The sequence below is a fragment of the Pleurodeles waltl genome, chromosome 6 (assembly GCF_031143425.1).
Source record: "Pleurodeles waltl isolate 20211129_DDA chromosome 6, aPleWal1.hap1.20221129, whole genome shotgun sequence".
Classification (NCBI taxonomy): domain Eukaryota; kingdom Metazoa; phylum Chordata; class Amphibia; order Caudata; family Salamandridae; genus Pleurodeles; species Pleurodeles waltl.
The window spans coordinates 1,602,377,416-1,602,396,542 of NC_090445.1; the positions used below are offsets into that span (position 1 = coordinate 1,602,377,416).

General features: G+C 44.1%; 1 protein-coding gene across 1 annotated transcript in view; it reads left to right on the forward strand.

Moving 5' to 3' along the window:
* Window positions 1-19,127, forward strand: part of MAN1B1 (mannosidase alpha class 1B member 1) — a 307,182-nt gene that overhangs the window by 171,620 nt on the left and 116,435 nt on the right. The window contains exon 7 of the mRNA XM_069241459.1: window positions 3,876-4,024. Within this exon, the coding sequence (XP_069097560.1) occupies window positions 3,876-4,024 (149 nt within the window). The remainder of the gene's footprint in view (window positions 1-3,875; window positions 4,025-19,127) is intronic.

The window sequence follows — 19,127 nt, forward strand, 5'->3', positions numbered from 1 at the left end:
TGTTATGTAATAGTTTAGAGCATGATTACTGTTTTGTATTAATACTGAGAAGGCCTTTGATAAGTTTTTTGAGATGTGAAATTGTGATACAAGTTTGATATGTGGTTAGTAAAGTCTATGAAGAAATTATTGATATTGGGAGGAGAGGACAGTACTAAATTGATAATTTAATTTTGTTTTTATTTTTAAAGTTTGCACTGCAAAGCTTAATTTGTTGAGGACACACATGGAAGTGTGACACTCAAATTACACAACTGCAAGTAGTGGTTTATGTTTATTGTACTCTAAATATATGGTTACTGTGCTCTCTATACAATATCACGATATTACAGATGCATTGGCGAGCATTTATGAGGCTCAACCTTGTCCGAAACGGTATTTTAAGAGCATCGCATTGCAGCTCACAACAGAACAGGCGGTATCATAAATGCATGGTGACCTTCTGCGTTTCTGGATTAGACTCTATTTTGTGACCTAGCACATTGCTGGTGGGTTTTTAGATTTTCGAGAGCAACACACTCCTTTGGAAAAGATGCAAAGGTTAGTCAAATTGATGCAAAGGCACAGAGGGCAGGAAACTGTGTTTGGACTGGATTATTTGAATGTGGCCTTCTAATGACTATGTAATGTCTGCAGTTGGAAAATGATCAGGGCTCTGGTTAAAGAAGTCATAATCGTTCTGTCGTCTTGCTTGTCCTTTTATTTGTGATTGGACTATTTTCCAACTTTGCTGAAATCTCAGCACTTGATCACTTCGAAGAGCACTATGTTGAGCTTTGGACTCTACAGAAAAAAAAATCATATGTCATCATTTAGTGAGGTGGGTCTCTTCTCTTCTTTTGCCGGTTAGGGGGTATTTTACCCGACACTCCTGCTTCCCTCTCTTCCACTGCACAAGCGATTACCCTACACTTAACAGATGTGAAGAGGCCCTACACTAATCAAGATGGTGTACTCTCCCAAGCTTAAGGACATGAAAAAGAGATGCCGAATATAAAACATGATAATAGAGAAAACCAGCTACTTTAGTGATATCATTAATTCCGCTATTAACTCTCCCAGGGAATTGTTACAAACAGTACAGATGCTCTCTAGCCGCCCCTCACCCTCCACTGCCACCTAACAGGTATTCAACAACTAAGTTGATTTTTTAGAAATAAAGTTGAGGTAGTGTACAGGGATTGTAGTGTCTGTAGGTGTGCCAATGTTCCTCAGATAGCAGATCTCAGATCTTCAGATCTCAGTCACCCGATCTTCGGTGATTTTCCATCTCTTACAATGGAGCAAGTGATTGAGCTGATGAGTCTCACCAAATCTGGAGCCCCAACAGATCTGTACCCCGCTAAGGTGCTGCAAGAGATGGCAGGATATATCGCTTCTCCGATGATCTCGTTGTTCAACAAGCACAGTTAGGCATTTAAAAAAAAACTTCATAGACCGCAAAATGCAGCTGTCCGGCTCCTCAAGAACATAAGGAAGTTCGAACCAGTCTCGAAGGCTACAGAAGAACTACACTGGCTCCCCATTAAATGGAGAGTAGCTTTTAAAGCGCTCTGCTTTGCACATAAAGTCCTCAATCGCTCCCGGACGGTTTTTCTCAAGAGTAAACTTACAGGGTACACCGCCAATAAATGCCTCCGTTCAGCCACATCCAAGAAAGTGACTGTTCCAAAAATTCATAAAACCTCCTGGGGTGGCAGAAGCTTCTCCTATACTACCTATCATCTCTGGAACAAAATGCTGTGTCATTTGAGAAGTCAGCCTAATCTGTAGACCTTTAGAAAACATCTAAAAACTTGGTTATTCACTATTCCCTAGTAACTTAAACCACAGGCGGTTTCAGCCTTCAGGTAGATGGCAGCAGCTAGACGCCTACAGGCATGTGTCGGGCTGTATAAAAATTAAATTAAATCAAATCAAATCTTAGACGGTCCTCATTTTTACTCTTCAATTGCCTGGACTGTTGTTCAATGTTTCGTTGTTAGTTGCGGTTTATTTTCTATTATTTACTTGCTTGTTTCTGTTGCCCTTTGTTGTTATCTTCTCAGTGATGGGAGATAGGCACTGCTGTATGACATTCCTTTTTCCTCTGCCATCATGTTCTTTTTACATTTTTCTTCACATATGTGAGTGGCATGTGCATTTTTAATGAATTAACTGTTTTTTAAGTCTGGCGTTAGCCTAGACCTTTTGATTTTACTCAAATGTATAATTGCTCATCGAGGCTTTCAGACAGCCCTCCTCATCCATTAGTCTCTAGTTGTCATTCACATTTTTTTCCACCCACTACAAGCATACAGCTTGGGGCAGTGGGACAGCCTGCTTGAGCCAGTGACTAGCTTCACTGTGAGTGACAGCTTCTGTGCTTTCACAAGGTATTTATCGATACAGAACTAGTCCCTACTTTGTTTTTTTTAAACCCCCAAAAATATTTTTGTTTTTTGGCAATTTTGTTTTCTATTGGTTAAGGCTTCTCCCTCAAATACAGTCTTGCAAAAACCATGACAAAACAATAATTCACAAAGCCGAAAGTTTGGCAACCAATGCAAGACCTACTGGGTTTGCCAATGCTTGTTGTGTCTGTGCTGCTTTCTTGCACCTTGGTGCTGTCTTCCCCTACTCCTGCCCCCTTGTGCACTGAGGAATGAAACGTGTTTTTTTTTTTCTTCATGTCAAATTGTAAATTTTTTCCCCAAAATAACATCATTCAATAAATTAATTAATAAAGTGATTTAATCTTGAGGATTTTATTTTGTGGTGGTCTAATCGCTGAATATGTAAACATGCCATTCTGGAAGTTGGAAAAAAAGTGTTTAGCCTTTCCCCAACATTGTCTTTATTTTTCAGTATATTACAGTGTTGCTGTTTTCCGATTGGTCCTATATGCTTTAACAACTATAAAGTTTTCCCAGTTGCATTTACCTTAAACATCAACCTGTCGTTTTATGCTTCGCCTAGCATTAAGCGACCACAAGAGAGGTAGTGAAAAGCACTTTAAGAAGGGCAGGGTTTAAATTGGCATTACCATCCTTTTCTCTCTGTGCTGTCCCATAAGAGTCAGATTGAGAGGGCCTGGACAGCACTAGAACTTATAAAGGCAGTTCCTTGAAGTAATTTGAGTCATGATCTTGTTAGGAATTGCCTTTAATGAGTGCCATATATCTTGTTTCTGCATGTCTGATATTCCATTTTTCATTAGCCAACAATCACAGCTGGACATAGGGTCCTCTTTCCATGTACTGGAAAAAAGTTCCAAAATTGCCCTGGTAGTCTTTGTATCTTTTTACTGCCATCATATGATTGGAAATGTGATATTGGTGACTCACAGGAGCTTAATTGTTTTATAGTCTTTGGCGTCACCAGTGATCAACGCTGCAGCTGGATAGGACAAATTCACGTAACTGCCTCCTTTGGCAGGGCTGACGTCCCCATGTGGCAGACAATATAATTTCTTCTTTTAGCTAAGTAGCTCCCATTGTTTTCAGAGTACTCGTGGAAATGCCGGCCAGTTACCTTGATCGTATTAATTCAGTGAGTGCAAGGAGTTGACAAAGGGAGCACTAAGGTGAATAAAACCAAGCCATCTGTCTTTGTTTTGAACTGGTAAGATCTGGAAGAAACAATCTGTTCTTTTAGCAGCAGGAATGCTCCAGCAAGTTTCAAATTCAGTAGATCCAGAGTGTTAAAGATCTGACAAAATGTCACTCACTCTGGAAAAAAAAATCAAGGTTTGCATTTACTTTGTGAAGGTACTACCTGCTTGACCAACATCATAGTTCTACCTAAAAAGATGGATTTTCACTGTGTAGTCCATATTGTGATATTTCTGTGAAAGTTAGTTATGATTTCAACTGCTTTTTATTTTGGCCTAACAGAATTCAATGAAGCCAAGAAGTGGGTCATAAATAATCTGTCTTTCGATAAGAATGTGGACGTCAATCTGTTTGAGAGTACCATTCGAATTCTTGGCGGACTGCTGAGCACCTACCATCTCACAGGAGATAGCCTCTTCCTGGAAAAAGCAGTAAGTGGTGACTTTAGGCTCCCTAGCCCCGAAGGTCACAATGTCAGTTTTGAACAAAAGTTGTTTGAAATCATATGTCCCTGGCTCAGAAAGCTGCACATAATGGCCTTTTATTAATTACATGTGTATTTTAAAAGTGTTAACACAATGTCACAGAGAATACTTCAGAGTGCTTCTTAATTGTTTGCTTAGTGGCAGGTAGTTTCCTACCTGAATTCTAAAAAATTAAATGATTCCATTGGTATGTGTCAATCCAGTCTTGGCATCTCATTAGCAAAGAGTTACGTAACTTGTTCAATACATATTGGCTGATGGCTGTTCATGGGCACGGGAAGGAATAGTCTCGTTAGATTATACACTTGAGATGTGCAAGGTAGACATTTTGATTCAAGATTTCCTAAATGCTAAAGATACAGTGAAGAATATTCTTTCTGTTTTGTCGTGTCTACATCTGTAACAGAGATGGAAATGAATCCGAAGAATATTCACTAACATTTCAGCAAACTGCTAGCATTTTGTTACTTTTTTGTAATCCGATTTTATTTTCAGGATAATCAGTAACCACACAATCAGTAGTCTCCCAGCATAGTAAATGTGTATCACTTCAACAGCGCAGTCTAAATAAAATCAGTTATACATTAGACCAGACTATAATACGCCCACCATTTCTCCACACCTTATGTTTCTGAGAAGAGCCCCTGAGATGTAGCTCCATTTGTCTATTTTTGTGCACTAATCCATCACCACACTCCAACTCGACAAGGTTGGAGGGATGGAGAGTTCCAATTTATAGCAATGTCTCTTTTGTCAAGAACTGTCCCAAAGCCCAGTAGGAGGCGATCTCCTTTTGTTCTCCCAAAAGCCTCCACTATAACCAACACTGCAATGTGTGGGGATGGTTGCACTGGTTCCTCAGTCACCCACACCAGTGAGGCAAACACTTTCTACTAATACTGCATTGTAAGGGTTCCACATAACATGGAAGATATGAGCCCACCCATCTTGGCAGCCACAGCAGACTGGTGCAGCCAGTTTGCTGGCCTGACACAATCTTAGAGGTGTGGGATAGGTCATGTGGAGCTGTTTGATATGTATTCTAGAGTGGATGACCAGAACCTTGTGGAACATGTAAGAGTCTCTCCAGTCTACAATGACAGCAAACCCAATCAGGCCTCCCAGTGTGACCTTAGAGCTATAAGATGAGTTGGTGAATTAATCATGAGGATCTTGAAAATCTGAGAGATACCTTCTTTCCCCATAGGGCCCATGAAGATCCTTGTTTTGAGTGGATAAAAGTCTGTGTGTCACAAAGGGTTGTCCGATGGGAATGAAGTGCATGACTTAACTATATATAGCAGCAGACTTTGAATTTATGCATAGGATACTCAGTTTGAAGGTCTTAGGATTTTAGATGGAAGCCCTGCCAAGCCTCCCCACTGTAGAGATGCCAATAAAATCCCACACCTCAAATCCTTTGAGGGATGCCGATTGATGCAACCAACTGCTTCTCCAAAGGGAAGTTTCCAAGAGTAATCCTCCAATCCATCTCAATGTGGATCGCCATTTCAAGAGAACAACTCTGTTGATCGCTGGGAGGATTTAAGGGATAATGTCTCCATAAAACAGACATAATATATTGTCTGGTCCTATCACCACCACCTCTAGAGGGAAGGTAGGATTATGCCATCTGCTGCTCATCCAATCATTCACTATCAGCAACTACGATGCCCAGTAGTACATTCGAATGTCCACCATAGCATTCCCCTGTTGTATGGCAACTGGACGCATTTACCAAAGGCGAATCGAGGTGGTCGAATTTTAGTAAACACTGTCTGGAACCACGTTCGGGGCATAGGCAAGGGACAATATGGAGGATGTATAGTATTTGTGGCAACATTATCATTTTAAATAGCACTATTTTGCTCAGAACATTAAGTGGAGGTTTGGCCCATGTAGTAAGATGCATCATAAGTTTAGTCATAAAAAGGTTAAAATTCACGCTCCAAGTTAGATTAGGTTCCAGAACTATGTACACTCCTAAGTACTAGAACTAAGGCTGCAGACTGGCAGCAATGTCTGCCAGTCTACCACATTTCTGTCACCTTGCAGTGGAACCAGAAAGGATTAGGGGCCAGATGTACGAAGTCTTTTGCATGTCGCAAACTGCGAAAAACGCAGTTTGCGGCATGCAAAAGGCCGAACGCAATGCTCATCCCCAAATTGGGATGCGACTCGCAAATAGGAAGGGGTATTCCCTTCCTATTTGCGACCGCATCGCCATTCAGAGTTGCTTTGTGAACACGAATGCAGGCAGGCAGTGTTCCTAATGGTTTCGGTTTAGTTTTCATTTTGCAGCTCGTTTTCCTTTAAGGAAAACGGGCTGCAAAATGAAAAAAAAACTGCTTTATTGACGTGGTGGTCTGCCACCATCCCTGTGAGTGCAGGGACTCGCTATGGGGTCGCAAACTGCGACCCACCTCATGAATATTGATGAGGTGGGTCTTTGCGACCCCATAGCGAGTCGCAGAAGGTGTCTGAGACACCTTTCTGCATCCAATTTTGCGAGTTGCAGATTGCGAGTCGCAAAATTGAAGTTTCCTACATCTGGCCCTTGGACCGGTTAACTTGGGGGGCCTGACGCCTCTTTGTGAGAGAGGAAAATAAAAATATCATTTGCATAATACTCTATGCGGCCATCAACTGCCATCCGGAAATTGAATCCCCAAATTTGAGAGTCACACATGATCCATACCTCTAAGAGTTTTATGGCCAAGGCAAAAAGAATGGGAGCTAGCGGGCACCTCTGCTGGGTGCCTCGATTGAGAATGGAGCAGAAAGGGTGCCATTGCCCTGAACTTGAATACAAGGGTGTTAGGACAGAACCCAAACAAACGAGGGCTCACACTCCATTTTCATTAGTGCTTCCTTCAGAAAAGAAGAGTCAACAGAGTCAAAGGCCTTCCCAGATCTTTAAGCATTAAGGCATCGGGGTCTTTTAGGTCAGAGGGCATGTGAGGGCTATTTGGACTCTTCAAATGCCATGTCTGGTGCTGCGTTGTCATAAAACCCCTTTGATCTGGGTGGACCATGTATGGTAACAATCTACGGAGTCTGTTTGTCAGGTCCTTAGCATAAATAATGAACTCTATATTAAAGAGAGACATCAGTCTAAATGACACACAGCATTTAGGGGAGTGACCTGATTTCTGTAACACTTCCATAGTTGGTAGTTCAAGTTCTGGGGGAAATTAACATTTGTGATCTCTTCTTGGTAGACGTCCAGAACGGGCAGTATTAGGAGCGACTGGAACAGATAGCGATAGTATTCAACAGGGTATCTGTCTGGCCTAGAGTTTTACTGTAGCTCATATCTTTGAGAAAAAGTGTGATTTCATTCTGCATGAGAGGTTCATCAATCGCAAGATGATCAATTGCTCACAGATGCTGTAGGTTAGGATCCCTGATAAGTGGCAGGAGCTTGCATGCTCCATACAGCGAGTGGCAATGCTTTGCAAGTTCAGCAGAAATATCTGTCGACCTAGACAGTGTCTTCCCCCATCTGTATACTATGGACAAAATCAATTAGGAGTCTTCGTATTTTGTTACTAACCAGTATATTAATTTGCCAGAATTATCACCCCATGCATACACTCTGCTCGTCGAGACCACCCAGCATTGGTGAGCCTCGCCGACAGGCAGTTATCATAGAGACGCCCTCTCAAAAGCCATGCAGCGTTGCACCTGTTCAATAGGATGACCCTTGTTACTGTGCACAAGGGCCATATAGCCAGCCTCCAAGTCTGTTATCTGTTGATATTTCTCCCTCTCTTTAACCCTTAAATCAGATCCAGCTGCTTTCCATCGCGTGGCTTTCCCGGCTGCCCACAATGTACCAGGTGAGACTACTGTGTCTTTATTGAGCTTAAAGTAGGATTTAAGTTCACGGGCAAGAAAATGTGTGAATTCTTTATTAGCCACTATGTGTTGAGTCTCCAGATTGGGCCCTTCTCCCAATGAGCCGTAAAAGAGTGTTAAAGGGGCATTGCTGGTAATACTCTGAGCTAAAATAAAGGAGCCAGTAATCTGAGCCAAATCGGCGGCTGGAAGTAGTAGTAGGTAAATGCGGGACATTGTGTAAAGCCGACAAAATGGGTATATGACCCAGAATGTGGGTTACATATCCTCATGTGTGAGAAAGGCCCAGACCATTGGCCCAATTCTGTATTTCCCTTTGATGACCACCTTCTGACTCCTGGGGCCCTGAGGAGTCTATCTCAGGATTCAGACTTTCATTAAACTTGTCCCTTATTATGGTGGCTCCCTGGGGTGATTGCAGCACCATATCTCTAAGCCTCTCCAGCGTGGCCTTAACCAAGGGAAGAGGAACTTACACACTTAGAACCTTCAACCAAAATGTATCTGCCCAGTGAGTGTGGCATTACCTGGGAGACAACCAGAGAGAATCATCTATGAAATAGGATTGCAACTCTTCTGGATCCTCTTGTGTGCCCAGCATGGTACACCCTATCATTCCCATACTGAGCCACATGGGAGCAATTGTTGCCTAATATGTGGGTTTCTTGTACCAGTAAGGGAGCTGGGGCGTAGTATTTTGCGAAGCGCAGGGCTGCTCCGCACTTAACCTGGTCATGTAGACCATTGACGTTCCAGGTCATGATTCGGAATTCGTCGGGGTCTATTGTGGGCTCATAGGACAATGATTGATGGTCTCAGTGGGGTGTCTGAGGTCTGTCCATGGGGCATCAAAAAGTCACAGATGATGTGTTGTGTAGAAATGTCTGAAAAACAAAACAGTCAACATAAGTAAACTGACAGCCCAAGAGGGCTAACGCATGTAATTGCTTCCCCCCCCCAAAAAGCCTACTTCCCACACTTCCAGCCACTAGCATCTGTCACTCTCAGAACAAAAGCTAGATGCGAGTTCAACTAGAATTTTCCAATGCAATCTGTGTAGGAGCATCATAGCAAAGGATACATTGGTGCTGACGGATAAACGTTATTAGGTCATAGCAGAGTATTATACAACAGTTTTTATTTCCATAGAAGCCCTCGACCTATGTTCCTGGGAGACAACGATTCCCATAGTGAGCCCAGCAGTGGATGATCCCAGGACTGGTATCCTCAAGGAAGCCTGTGTCCTCAATGTCAGTTGCTGTCATCTGTGCAATTTCCTGCTCCCCGATCAGCTCTCCATCTGGCTCAAGAATTTTTGTGAGTCTGATGATCCCAAAGAAAATGTTTTATTGCGTCAGACAAGTCTTTGCTCTGCCACCCAGTCCCAGGCAGCCTCCAGGGTATAGAAGTAAAAAGGACTGGAATCATGAATCACTTTAAGTTTTGCTGGGTACATAAACATGTATTGAAGTTTGAGGGCCCTGAATTTCTGCTTAACTTTGTCATATGATTTCTGCTGTACTTGCTGAGTATAGGCAAGGAAAATCATCATACGATGTGATTGAAACAAAAGCTCCCCCACTCTGCAGGCTTCCCAAATAATCATGTCTCTGTTTTTATAGTTTATTGTCTTCACTATAAGAGGGCACAAGGGGGCCAGGGAGAGGTTTCTGTGTCGGAGACCCATGGGCAGACTCGGTGTTAAAGCAGACTGAGAGCTGACCCGTAGGATTCTATGATTTGATCCATTGCTCGAGGAAGAGGTCCAGAGCAGAGCCATCCACTCCTTCAGGGAATTCAACATATCAAAGGTGGCAGCATTGTGCCCTATTTTCAATATCTTCCACATGATCCTCCAAAGTCTTCAAGGTTTCTGAGAGGCGGGTGCCCATGGATGTAAGTTCCTACACTGTATCTTCATTGGCAGTAGCCCCCACCTTGCGTGCACTGTTGGGTTGTGATAGTGGGCAGCACGTGTAGCTGAAGGCTAGCCCGGAGTTGCCTGTTGGAGCAGGTTTGGGGATGTGTGCCCAATAGATCGTAGGATTCTGCAGTTCCCAAGGATTCAGGGTGTCCGGCCTTTGTTCTTAGTTCAACAGCACCTTTACCAAGGGGGCCTCCATAATAAGTAATGAGATGTTGTATTAGTCGTAAAGGACAAAGAGTGCTACTTCACTGCTTCTCGTCTGTCGTCGTCCCCCACCCCACCCCACCCCAGCTCAAGACATCACAGGCTGCACTAGAATGGGACACTGCAGAAGCCCAACTCAGGCAACAACCACAATCCTTGCCTGGGTGAGTCACAAAAGTCACTCAATTATTCTTTGCTTGACCCTCTGGTAGTTTGACACTAAAGCATCCAAGCATAACTTTTGAGGCAATATTTAGGCTATTTATGCAGCACTCAACCAGTAGGAAAGTGAACACAACACATGAAGAATCCCAAACCAATCTAGAAAAATAGAAATTACACCATGTTAGAAATGGGGTCTCTAGTTGGGGGAGGAGGGGTGTCCACACACAAATCCAACATACAAAAGATATAACTTTTTAACAGTTTAAGTGAGCCTTAATCCATAGGAATCAATGGTTGTATAGTTTTAGCACAAACTACCTGGGATACGTCAAAAACAAAGATGATACAGGCCACGGGGAGGTGAGGCGCCGAAAAAGCAAAACGATGCTTCAATTCTTTACTGTGCAGGGGAGGTGATGCATCTATTCTTTCCTCGCAGGAGAGGCGATACATCGGTTCCCTACTGTGCAGGGGAGGTGATGCGTTGATTCTTTCCTCGCGGGAAAGGTGACGCATCGATTTCCAGACACCCTCCTCTGTTCCTTACTCTGGTGCAGGGTCAATGAAAAATTGACGCCAGAAGACGATGCGTAAAAAATCCAGATGTGCCGTGTTGATGTAGCTGCGGTGAAACGGGTGCTGTGTTGATTCTGCACCTGCAAGACCAGTGCTTTGTTCAGCCGTGGGACAGGCGCTGTGTCGGTTTTTCAGCCACTGTTCATCAATTTTTCACCCCCAGGTCACCAACTTACACTTCCAACGGCCTAGACACTGGAGTTGGCACCACTTGGCAAGTCAGGACTCTCAGCAGAGCTCAGGCACTGACGGATGAAGTCTTTTGGTGTCCCTGAGACATCTTAACAGGAGGCAAGCTCAGTTCAAACCCTTGGACAACCCTGGAAAGCAGGGCGTAGAAAGCAAAGTTCAGTCCTTTCACTCCCAGGACCGAAGCAGCAAGTGGCAGTCCCTTTTAAAGCATCCAGCTCTTCTTCCTGGCAGAGTGTCCTCAGTCCAGAAGTGTTCTAACTATGTGGTGTCAGAGGTCCAGTACTTATACCCATTTTTGTCTTTGAAGTAGAAAAACCTCAAAGAGAAGTCTTTGCACAAGACCCTGCCTTTCTCTGCCCTGACCCCAGACACACTCCAGGGGGTTGGGGACTGCCTTGTGTGGGGAGAAGCACAGCCCTATTCAGGTGCAAGTGTCAGGTCCTTCCCCCACACCAGCTCAGGAAGAACCATCAGCCAGGTTATGGGCAAGCAGGATATGCAGGACACACCTCAGCTCCCTTTGTATGACTGTCTAGAGTGAATGCACAAACAGCCCAACTGTCATCCTGACCCAGCTGTGTATTCCAAAGCCAGGCAGAGGCACAGAATGGTTAAGCAGGAAAATGCCCACTTTCTAAAAGTGGGATTTTCAAACTCCCAATTAAAAAACCAACTTCATCAAAAGATGTATTTTAAATTGTGAGTTCAGAGACCCCATATCTCTGTGTACTCCCAAAGGGAAATTACACTTAAAAGATATTTCAAGGCAATCCTCATGTTACCCTATGGGAGAGATAGGCCTTGCAATAGTGAAAAACGAGTTTAGCAGTATTTCATCATCAGGACATGTAAAGCACACCAGTACATGTCCTACCTTTTACAATACACTCCACCCTGCCCGTGGAGCTGCCTTTGGCCTACTTTAGCGGTAATTTATGTGTAGTAAAAGGGAATGTTTGGCCCAGGCAAGTGAGTGCACTTGCCAGGTCGAAATAACAGTTTAAAACTGCACACACAGACACTCACTGCAATGGCAGGTCTGAGACATGTTTACAAGGCTACTTATGTGGGTGGGACACTCAGTGCTGCAGGCCCACTAGTGGCATTTGATTTACAGGACCTGGGCACACGTAATGCACTTTAGTCGGGACTTACTAGTAAATCAGATATGACAGTCAAGGATAAACCAATCGCCAATACAGTTTAGACAGGTACCACTTGCACTTTAGCAGTGGTGAGCAGTGGTAAAGTTCCCAGAGTCCTAAAGCCAGCAAAAACTAAATTCAGCACAGGATCAAAATCAGGAGGTGAGAAGCAAAAAGACAGGGCAAACCACGACAAGAGCTGACGAGTCTAACACACCAAAACAAATGAAATCTAATCAGTAGACCTGGAGTTTTGAATTTTTTAAGTTGTTAATGCTAAATAGCGCCTAAAAGATCGAAATGCCAACTGGAGGTATCTGGTCATGCAAGCATGCGGGGCAAAGCCAAAAGTTAAGGCTGACCACGATAAAGCGCTTGTCAGATACAAAAGCTGCATTACGGCCTTGGCTTACATTTGAGCTCAGAAGAAATTTTAAAGAAGAGTTCCTGAGAAGGTATAGTTCAGTGAGGCAAGGTGTCTGAGGAGGAGGAGGAGGTGGCGTCGTTGTCGGGGATCTGCTGAACGAAATCAAATCATTCCAGTGGTACAAAGCTGTGGCCGACGAGGGCTTCATGAGGCTGCTTTCCTTTGTCGAGAGGTTCAGTTGAACAGGATTTGCTGCTACGGAAAAAACCATAGTGGGAGCTACTGCGAAGTCAGGCCCACTCATGGCGAAGAAGCGTTGCCCCACTGGCTAAGAGCCAGCAGCTGAAAAATAAATCAATATTTAAATATAGTAGGGGCTGGGTATAGCATGAGAGCAGTGCCAGGATTGCGTGGGGAGTCTGTGCTGGTGTCCCATGGATTGCTGGGACACCAACAGGAGAGAAGAGGAGCGAGGCAGCTGGCGGTGGCACCGGGACAGGTATGTTTTGGGGTTTTTAAAAACAAATTATTATTTAATTATTTACACCCCCCCCCCCCCCCACACCCCCAACCCCTCCAAAGCCTTCCTTGAGATTTGCGGTTGCTGCCACTGGGCCCACAGGTGATGCACCTTGGGCGGATCGGATGGCAGATAGGTCCTTGTCGTCTGATGGTTCTCAGGCACTTTTTGGTGAAAAATGTTTTAAGTCCCATGTTTTAGGGTTAGGCAGGAGCAGCAGCTCTAATATCACTTCCAAGGGTCCAGGATCTGGGGGCACCACTTGGAGGGTTAAGGCTCACTCCAGCAGAGGTCAGATGCTGCGTACAAGGCACCTGGAGCTTGGTGTGTCCCTCTAGCTCACACATGAGGCCAGCCAACTAGCCCTTGGGCAGGCAGGTTGTCTGAGGAGGGAGAGTGTGCTCTGAAGGCAAGGCCCGTGCTGTAACATGAGCGCAGCACCAGAGTCTGGCTCTGCAGCTCCCCTGGCGCCAGCACAACAAGTTCAGGCTGATCCAGAACTTGTAGGAGCCTGGGACAAGGAACCAAGAGACACAAGTGCAAGTACGGTGGAAAGCCAGGATGTCGGGGAGTGGAAGACCAAGGGTTCACTTGGACCGTTCACCAGACCCACCAATCTCCTCTCAGCCACAGGCCCCTATCAGATGGACAACCAGTGAGGCCAAGGCAATAGTAGAATTGTAGGCGGGGCTCCCCACACAGTCGCGGCCCTTCTCCGTACCCCAGCCCTCATGGGAACTATGCACCCACCATCTTTCCTCATCCGTGCTGCACCGCTGCAGTGGTCCCAACTCCTGGTACTATGTTGGAAACTGGAGATTTTCTGGCCCTGGAGGGACTCCTGGTCATAAGGATATTGGGGGAGGGGGTGCTGTCAAGAACCCAAAATGGCCCTGTCAGCACAGATGATCACTGTCCAATATGCAGCAAAGCCAAGAGCTCGTGGAAGAGCGTCCCATCTTGGCCTGCTAGACCCTGTCCAGTTTTTTTGCTTTGTTTCAAAATGGTACCCTCCATTAATTATGTCTAATGGTACTTGGACTGTACTGCAAACTGCTGGAGATAAACTGTAGTAATAATGATGGTTTCTGTGATGTCTATCTTATACACCATTACATACCTAATGTATTTCCAGCCTTAACATTTTACTGTTTACTGAGTTGGATAACAATGTACTGAACTCTTGTTCTATTTGTTTTGGCTGGCAGTATGAAGTCCATCGAGACCATTGCACATGCATTAGCAATTTACCAGAATCACTTTCTGAGAAAGTGTTAATAGTTCAGGCCCTATGGGATATTTAGCTATCTCCGCTGGGGAAAGGAGATCCCCCACCCCTCCTTTCTTACACCAGCTTCGTATGGATGAAGGGATTAGGTTTCTTTGTTGCAAGGGCCCCAGTGCAAATCACAGGTAAACTGCAGGTCACAGCAGAAGCAAGAGGCCTCGCTTAGGGGCTCAAGGCTTGGACTTTTCCAGGGATCTCCTTGTCCGCAGAAAAGCTAAACAGTACAGTTCAGCAAGAGCAGAGAAATCCTTCTCTCCTCTGCACCCCACCTAAAGTCAGCACAGCGATTATCTCAAGATTAATCCATAAAAGACATTCCACATAGAAGTGCTCAACTGTGCAGGTCCCATCCATGGCAGCAGGATGTGGTCAACACACATAGCAACATGAGGGTCAGTACAAACCCCTGCATGCCTCCCTCCTTCAGACAGCCCCTGGGGGAGGGGCCTTTACTGGAGTAAGCCTTTCACAGATCCAGTGGGACTCACTGCCTATCTAACAATCAAAATTAACCCCCCCCGCCCACCCATTATGCAGAGAGGGTCCCCAGATCGTAATGTGTCCCAGCTTAGGTGAGGGATGAGACATGCACTAACAAAGCCCCATAGGCCCTGAAACGCTGCCTAGAAGCTGCATGATGCAAGGGCCCAGAACGCACAGGACATCAGCACTCTCCAGGAGGACTGACTCAATGTCTCAGTTTGTGCTCTTCCCATGGCTCGAGCACCCACGGCTCTCCGGGTTCTCCACCAGGCTTTGGACACTCGTCAGGCTCTGCAGCTTCAGAGGTTGTCTGGCAAGCATCGCCTCAAAGGATCTCTTCCAGCCTGCTAGCGCAACACAGACCAGACCATCCCACGGAGGCTTGGGTCACCATCTCTTTATGCCTTGGTCTCAGCCACAGCTGATCACAAGTCGGTAGATGCTAGAGGCCAACGTGACACTGCCTCTGCCCCGTCCCACCACTTGTGGCCCTGTGGGGCTGCACGTACTGCACCATTTGAAACCAGGGTCACAAGCAGGCGCTTGGCAAGTGGAGCACCAGCACATTTATTTTCCTTTCATAGTGGCTTTATGGTTTGCATTGTTCTGGGATCCAATGTGTTTTAGCATGGCGTTTTATCAGCAAGAAGTGTTTATATCAACCCATTACTATTGAGATGTTCCTACTTCCATTTGAAAGTCTGTTTACCCCATCTCCCATTGGGCGGTTTAACCCTCAAGAAAACATTTGGAACATCAGGTCTTAAATTTTATTTTGCGTTTCACTGATCGGTAAAGTGCACTATGACTAGCCCCTGTGGAATTATGAAGCGATGAAGGACCAAGTTATGTGGCAGGGTTTACTAAATTATGCAGTAGGAAAGGGCAAATTATATGGCCAACAAGGCACATTTTGAAGCGGTATTACTATTTTGTCATTTTTACACGTTAACAGTGTATGGGCAATGGTTTCACCTCTATAGTATCTGTTTAACACCTAAATACAGCAATTATCTACTGAAAGATTACCCTCCTCTGCGTGACAAAACGCCTGCCATTGTTAAAATCTTTTAGCAGATAATGGGTTATGTGACAATTGCAGCATATTTCACACAAGTCACACAATCGCATAATTCCAGTGACCTTAACTATGACCTAGCAGCCATTCCTCCTTTTTCCCTCAATAGCATATTGCATTGTGGGGCTTGTGTTTTTGCTTTAACACTTTGTTTAGGGGGTTCAAAGCCCCAGAATGCAAAGTGATGCTGGTTAAAATGCCAGAACTGTCTAAAGGTGTTATACATGGCATGGTGTCCCCTTTCAGGTATGTTTTAAAATGTTAGTCATCTACTCAACTTAAAAAACTGCTTGTTTCACACATAAAACAAACCTAAACTCTGGTCTCATTTGTTTTGTGGAGGATTCATGCTGTGTAGTGGAAATGTTTGTACTGAGCTCCACAACACAACAAAGGTACAATATAGACTGGAGCAATGCATCGTTTCCTAAAGCTAAGAATAAGTAAAGGGGAGGTGGCTGTAGCAGAAGGAACATCGCACGATTCTCTTTCTCATAAAGGACAGGTACAACACAGGTAGCTAACCTACTAAATAGGCAGTAAGAGGAGTTAAAGGGCTTGTAAACACACAGACATACTAGAAGGACAACACACCTGTACGGAAGAGCCAAACCTCTAACAGAATTACCATACATTCAAGTATTTGTATAAGGTGATGTAACCTACTTGTATGGTTTATCTGTGGGCTCCATAACTAGCATCATCCAAGAATACTACTTTAGTTAGTTGTACAGTCTCATACTTATGAGTACGTTTTCATAGTGTTAGTGTCTTATTTAATGATTTATGTTTCACCCTTTGTTAAACTCTTAAAATTGTGTTACTGTTGTCTCCCCGGCATGTGAAACAACAGACCCTGCTTCTCTCTTTCTTCAGCATGTTTTGGTGCTCGAATAGTACCCCTGTGGGATAGGAACTTCCTTAGAACTACAGGTGCTTCATAGCAAATATTGCGGAAAAGTCTTTGTTCAGAGGGCATGCATTGCAAGTGCATACTATATATCCTGGTTTCTTCATAAGCAGTAGAGGCACCATCATTTAGTAGTAGAAACCCCCTTCTTCACAGAACAGGTACACCTTGGGCAGAAATAATCTTAAGCGTTCATGCTGCAGAGGATAAATAGGTAGGCAGCAGCAGTGCAAGCTTTCCCCTTCATAGGACTCATACAAATGAGGCAGCAGCGGTGCAGGTTTTGCTTCTTCAAAGAATTGGTAAAGTATGGCAATAGCAAAGCAAGCTTCCCACTCTCACAGAAGGCACCGAGTGCAGATTTTGATTATCAGCAGAACAGATTCAACAGGGAAAACTAGTACAAGTTTTCATCACTCTCAGTGTATACAGTTAAGGCATAAGAAACATGCAGGTTAGAGACAGATCTCTGGAGCAAGTGCTTATCGCACTGAGGGGAGTCTATAGTGAGTGAGTGAATATGCAAGTTTTTGACACCATTCTCACTTAGTTATTCCACGTCAACATCCTGAAAGCCCCAAATTCTCCACATATTGAGAAGTAGCTGTTAAATCATAGGTCCTTGTTATTTGAGGCATCCTCGCCACAGCCTAAGTATCTGTGCTTTGTACAGGCACACAGGCGGCAACCTCTTCAAAAAGGTTTTGAATGCGAGCACACAAGGTACCATGTAATCCCAGCCTCATTGCTGCACCTGTTCAAAATGTTGAGGGCTGCCAGTGCCTCCGACTGCCCTCTTAAATGACAGGCACAGTTCCACATCACCTGCCTTAAGGTAGATCCCTGGGACATCACCGGGCTTGCCTCATCAATGGAGCAGTCCAGGACCAGTATGAACAGTGCTGCCGTCAAGATAATGTAGGGTAATGTGGTTACCCAAGTAGGTCTTGGCAGGCCTTGTCCTCTACCGTCCCCTGTTAGGCCACACCCCTCGTGTGTGCGCGTGTGTGTGTGTGTGTGTGTGTGTGTGTGTGTGTGTGTGTGTGTGTGTGTGTGTGTATACAGATATTGATATTTATATCCCTTATGCTGCATTTCTTATGTATTACTGAAACTTGGTTGTCATATACTGATACTATCTGCTTCTTTAGGTACTACTGCCTATGTTTACTCCAGTCACCTCACCACTGACGTCTTCTGTTTGGGGATGGGGTGGGGTGTAGGGCTCGTCTTTATTCATTTTGGATTCCTACTCCTTCTGCTATCATGTTCTCTCCTGTTGTTTTCGTTTGAATTTCATTATGTTGTATTTGTCATCTTATTTTTCTGTACTTTTAGTCCTTTGTTATGTTCCTGTTCACTTACTTTTTTTTCCAGAGACCCAGAGATGATTCTGTCCTGCACTCCTGCTGCCATCCCTCTCTTTATCTTTGGAGATTTTAATTTACATCTTTCTAATATTTCCCAAGATCCTTCTCTAGAAGACATAGCTGTCTTTTGATTCATCACTTCTTCCTCATTTTCACTGCCATGGAGGAACTCTCAACCTTATCCTTGATTCTTGTGTCTCCTCTATTTCTTTTATTTATTTTGTTTGCCCTCTTCATTATCCTTATGACCACTTTTTTCTACATGTTGTCTTGTCCTTCTCATGCTTTGGGGGGTTATAAACCAACATTCATTCTTTCTTTAAATTCTGGTCAATATTTCTCCTTGTCATGTGATCTAATGTGCTCTTTTTACTTAAACCACTTCATTTCTAAACTCTCTTCAGAGGATGGTTCCATTCTTCTTTCTAATAAACTTCCTAATTCACATAACTCATTTACTCCTCTGAGACCCTTCAAACCTGCCAAGTCCTGGCTTGCTTTGATCTGTCTTGTATGTGCTACATATCTTGACACCTGATTCCTTGTGCTCTAAGCATAAAACACTTTACTATTTCTCCCAGTTTTTAACTGTTCAAGGTTACTACACATCCAGATAGAAAGCTGCTAAAGAATCTTTTTTCCAGTCACTGGTCAAACTCATGACAAATGACATCTGTTCGCTTCAATTAACCATTCACTGTCCCAATGACTGCCTGACATTCTAAGTGCTGATGACCTTGCTATTTAATCTCTGAAAAAGAAAACAATGAGTTTTTCCTTGTTTTACTTTTGTTTGATCATGCTTCTCTATCCTCTTCTTCCTTTCCCTTCTTCCTCTTCTTTTTGATCTCCTTGTTTCTCCAAACTTTTCAGATTTCACCCGTTTCGTAGAGTCAAGTTCTGACTTTCTGAGTAGAGAAAAAGCTCTACACAAAAGGCTCTCTTCCTGCTTCTGGTACCTTC